At 34.8% G+C, this 5,295-nt stretch overlaps 1 protein-coding gene across 1 annotated transcript; it reads right to left on the bottom strand.

The window, feature by feature from the left end:
* Nucleotides 1-470: 470 nt before the first annotated feature.
* Nucleotides 471-4,613, bottom strand: LOC107878140 (zinc finger CCCH domain-containing protein 18). Its single transcript, XM_016725040.2, has 8 exons — nucleotides 4,320-4,613; nucleotides 2,776-3,726; nucleotides 2,523-2,690; nucleotides 2,256-2,435; nucleotides 1,572-1,648; nucleotides 1,341-1,466; nucleotides 1,119-1,245; nucleotides 471-1,023 (listed from the first exon to the last, which is right to left on the bottom strand). The coding sequence occupies exons 1-8, from the start codon at nucleotides 4,397-4,399 to the stop codon at nucleotides 1,020-1,022; spliced, it is 1,713 nt and encodes a 570-aa protein (XP_016580526.2). The 5' UTR covers nucleotides 4,400-4,613; the 3' UTR covers nucleotides 471-1,019.
* Between the last annotated feature and the right edge of the window lie 682 nt (nucleotides 4,614-5,295).

The following is a 5,295-nucleotide window of genomic DNA, read 5'->3' as shown; positions in this document are numbered from 1 at the left end:
TATTTTATTTTATTTATTATCATTATCTTTTTTTGGGTAGGGCTCCAACTAAGAGAACATGCAGCTAAGGACCACACATACTCTTTAGCAAATGAAGAGAATGATTGTTTATTTTGTTTAATGGCTTCTTAAGAGGGAATACAAATAGTGAAGTGGTTTTAAAATCATTTTTAGCTGTCTGGGCTCCATTCTTCCAGTTGCCGTTACAACTCAACTTACAATCAGTCACGTTTTCAAACTAGTAAAATATTCAACTTATCACCACAATAAATGGCATAGATGATGTTCAAATGACAAGATTAAAAAAAGCACTACGTGATTTCTTCCTGTCCATAGAAGTTTGGGTGAATAGAATTACCTAGTGCAATACATTTGTCAATTAGCCGAGGTACATACAAACTGACAGAAACACCGTCGATACACAAAATCTAAAAGATAATAAACTTGTATCGAAAAATATAAAGAGAGACTTGAAATGAAAACTATGTATTATAACTTTATTGTTAGCACTTAGCAACATTAAACATTTATGTTTAATAGCAGAGAGCTCTACATTGGACACCAAACTCTGCTACATCTGCACCTATCCATCATTTCTTTAAAAGAGACCATAATTACATCTTTAACTTCAAGCTTGCATGCTCCCTATCATTAACTTCAGATCAAACCATAAAACCTATGAAACTTCTTGTTAAAAGTTGGAATTCCTTTTCTATATCATTTTCTCATGATGTCCACCTAAGGAAAAAGGAAAAAAAAAAAAACTTCTTGCAGGCAACTGAGCAACTATATTAATTAGTACTACCGTTTTTTATGGAAAATATATAGGAAGAAAAGTACTTTGTGTGTCGAACCAATGAACTGCTATTCCAAAAAACAAGTCCTCTTAAACTCTTTGTAATCCTTGTGTGTGTCTCTGAACCTAAATGGTAGTTGAAATGCCATTCCTTATTGGAAATGTAAAAGGGCTATCTGGAAGAATACAATACTTGACCACTGCCAAGATCCGAAAGAACTGATTAACTGCAAAAATAACATTTTTTTCCAACAATGTCATTTAACTGGTTTGTTATAGCATGTTAAATTGTACTTATATGTGATATATCAAAATGACTTGCCTTTCTTGGTCACAGTGATTCATCTCAACGTGCCTAGTTTCGTCGTCGCTGGTGGAACCATTGTTCCGTACATCTAGCATGTCAGAAAAATCCTCATCCGATGGAAACTCTAGTTGTTCGTTATGGCCTGTACAGGGGGAATCAGGAAAAGAAAACAACAACGTCAGATGATATGGATAATCAAGGATCCTTATGCGGAGGATATGGAACAAGTTAAACAACCTTCTGAAGAAAGCTTCAAAACCTTTACTGAGTAGCCAACGCGCATTTGATGATGTTGAAACTCTGGAAAACGTTGCTTCTCAAACTCAATTTTCAATAGTCTTGCATTTTCACATACTCGATGTGCTAAAAGCAGAAAATGATATGAATATTACTTCTATGACAAAAAAAATCAAGATAAGTATCAAGCATAAGGTAGATTTCAACAGTTTGAGGTGAAGTGAATCTTACAAGATTGGTGCTCAGATTGTGCATCAGTGAAAGACGGATTAAAATAGGAAGCTTGATAAGCTTTCTCCTGGCACTTTCTGCAGATATAAGATAAAGATCGTATCAAATGAAAATCCCGACAAAAAGTTGTCTCCTAATCTAAGAGCTTCAGCAAGTTTCAACCCCTCAAGCAAATGTTCTTGACAAGGCAATATTTTGAAACATATGGAGCCAACAGTTGAGGAAAATGTCTAAATATTAATTTGAATTGTATGAAAGATGCGTTCTGAAAATATGCATATGGAGATACAATAAACAAATCAAATAAGCTTAATTGGAACTGAACTGAACCAATGCTCGTCAAGTATCCTCAGTTGTCAGACAGATTATTATGGTCAGATTCTTCTATAAAAAAACAGAATATCTGTGGAGAGGAGAAAATGAGATTCCATTTAACCAACAACCACAGATCTGAAAACGTAAGTTCACATATAATCGGGAGTATTCAAAAAAAAATCCCTTCCAATTTCAGTAGATTGAACTACATTGATAAATGACATTACCAACACAATATCATTGCATGCTCAGCATTCTATATTCAAGATTAAGTAGGGTACATTGGAAATGAAGATCTTTTACAATAACCAACAAATATGCAAATAAGTGATTAGAAGCCTTCATAGAAAACGAAACCAGGAAATATACCTATCTACAGGCTTGGACTTTTCCCTGTAAGGTTTCACCAAAACACGTGCTCCACAAACTAAATGAGGATTCCCCTTTGACAGGATCTGCTTAACTGTTGCTGGGTAAGCAAAAGTTACAAATCCAAACATTCTCTCCTGTTGACAAGGAATCCTAACATCTTGGACTGGTCCAAATTGACTGCATAAACACGAGAAGGCTCTAATAAGTTGTGAAGACGGAAAGAGATGACTAATAGTAGGCGTCAATTCACTTGTAGTCACTTACTTGAAATAGTTGGAAACATCTTGCTTGCTGAAGGTACTTTCAGCCGGAAAAGTCAAATAAATCTGGCGAGAACCGGCTACAATTGCACCTTGTTCATTTCTTTCTCCATTGCATTCCATGTATTTTGGAATATCCTCAACTAAAATAACGGCATGCTGTCCATGAGGCCTGTCTCAAGTACAAACATTTATATCAAATACAGTCTGTGTAAAAGAACAAAATCCACCAAAGGAGGGAACTATACAAGTTGCACCTGTCGATGACACGAATGCTGTTTCTTAAACGAGCGAGGAGTTTAGTCAGGCTATATCCAGCTTTCCCGTGTCTTTGGCTTTCTGTGAGATAACCCTCGGCCTGAAGTGTTCTGCCAAACGTCTCATAGTACAACATAGGCAACGAAGCAATAGAAACAGGGAGACCCCTTTTGGATTTGAGAAGCTGAGTGAGCTCAATCTCTAGTTTCTCCAGAGATCCAGGGGAGAAGACATGTTCATCAGATCCTACTTCATTTGAATTTGCGTTGAAAACTTGGGAGAAGCTTTCCGGAGTTGAATGGCCATGAATGTATCTACAGTTATTTCCATGCTTACAAAAGCCTTTGTTAAAGTAATGACAGATCTTAAAAGGAAACTCAGGTAAGCTTGGAGACCTTCGACTCGATCTTGGACCTAATGCAGGTCCAGGGAAATAGTGGTCAACAGAGAAATCTGAACTAACATGGTCTGAGTGACCATCCAAAGATAAGAACTGAAGTTGGTTGGGGAATTGGCGTTCATTGATCATAGGATCGGAGCAACCCACTGGCAAAAGATCCAAGGTATGAATTGGACGATTTTCAGCAGGTCCTTGAGGCTCCCAGTAGGGATTTCCAACTCGAAGAGTTGGAAAGGGGCGTGGTGAAGAAGCTAGTGAGAATGGATCAAATTTCAAGGGAACGTCTACAGATAATGCTCCATTGACCAAGGGAGGTGAAAGAGTACCAGAAATGGCTAGTTTGGATGATAATCCAAGATCATTCTTAGCTTTGTTAATTAACGAATGGATAAAATTGTCGGGGCCAAAGGCTAATCTAATCATGTGCTTCTCACCATGATCTTGTAAGAGAAGATAACCAATGATCTTAGACACATTTTCGGGCTCTAGTTTCTGAATTCGATCATACACAATTTTCGTAGAGTCAGAGAAGTCCATGTTCATCTTCAACCTAACAAATGAACATGTATGTTGACTTAGTAGAAAACAATTAATGGTAAAAAAAATTTAAAATATTTAATTGCAACATATACATCAAAGAACAACACAGGCATCTGCATACATTTCTCATGTCTAAAAGTCAAACAAAGTCAATTCAAATGGAGAATTTGGTGTAAAACATAGGGGCAAAATGACAGAAGATAAGAGAACCAAAATAAATCTTAAAAAATGAGATAGAAGTGAGACAACAGCTGTAAGCTTTATCTGACACTACTGCTGATATAACATTAACCTAGTCATAACAATAAGCAAACATCAGTTTTACCAAAAGAGGCAAAGTACAAAAGTTGGGGAAGATTCAAAATACTTTCCCATTTCTATTTTTTCTACATAAACTAACCAAAACTAGAATTGAAGCATCCAACAAAAACATTGTTATGTGTTTAAAAAGAAAAAAGAAAAAAGGAGAGAGAGAGGGAGAGGAGATTTTGAACATAAAAAATCCAGAGCTGCTAATTTTTACTACAAAGACTAACCTAAAACGAGACTAAACCAACAAATAGGACATTATTATTCTTTAACGAAACTGAAATTTTAGCATACATCACCAAATTTTGAAAATTAAAACTGATTGATCTTGTTTTTGGGCAGCTTGGTGCATTAAAGCTCCTGAGCAGCGTCATGAAAGGGCCCGAAACCTTACTTACATTTCTACAAAAACTTATTTCCAAAAACTTCAACCCATAACCTTCTAGTACCAGTTATATCACAAAAAAGAAGAGATTTTTGACATTTCTCTGAACATAGAAACATCAAAATCTGTCTCTTTTCGTCATTGAAACAACATTAAAAATTCAAATTATTCCACCAAATATAAAAAAAAAAAAAAAAAAAAAAAAAAAAAACAAGCCACATAAGAGTTAAAAAACACCAATTTCAACAACAACAACAAAAAAAATACCTTGAAGGTGTCTCACTAGAGTAGAACACTGAAAAAGAAAAAAAATAATCAAACACCCCAATCCATGTTATCAGTAGTCAAAAAGTTGTCTATATATACTATATTACTCTCACAACATTGCTGTTTTGTTTACTAACCAAATGTGCCAAAAATGACAGAAAGGATTTGCTTAAGAATGCCTTTATGTTAAATAAAATCAAAATCCAAAAAACTTTTCACACTCAATAAGCCTGTAACAATATCAAGGACAACCTGTATTATATTTAAAGAAAATATAAGGAATTTTAAATTATGGGTATTTGATAGTGACAGGAAAAAATGGATAACTTGAAACTTTTTAAAACAAAAAATTGAAATGACTCCGTTTAGATGTTGCATCTGCAGTTACAGAAAAAATGAGGAATTTATTAGGAAATGCTCCTGAAATTTCTACTTTAATCAGTAGAGCTTTTACTGGATGGTAAAATGACATGACTGCCCTCACCCATATATTTTTTCCGATATATCTATGTGGCTAAATCTTTATCCAATTCTTTTTAAAAATTTTGTATAACAGAATTGGAGATTAATTAGTTTCCTTTTTGAGAGAAGTATTTATTAGCCCATGAAATTATCGAG

Source organism: Capsicum annuum, chromosome 7 (assembly GCF_002878395.1).
Source record: "Capsicum annuum cultivar UCD-10X-F1 chromosome 7, UCD10Xv1.1, whole genome shotgun sequence".
Taxonomy (NCBI): Eukaryota; Viridiplantae; Streptophyta; class Magnoliopsida; order Solanales; family Solanaceae; genus Capsicum; species Capsicum annuum.
The sequence above is the reverse complement of the archived record's forward strand: the minus strand, read 5'-3'. Positions and strand labels throughout refer to the sequence as shown.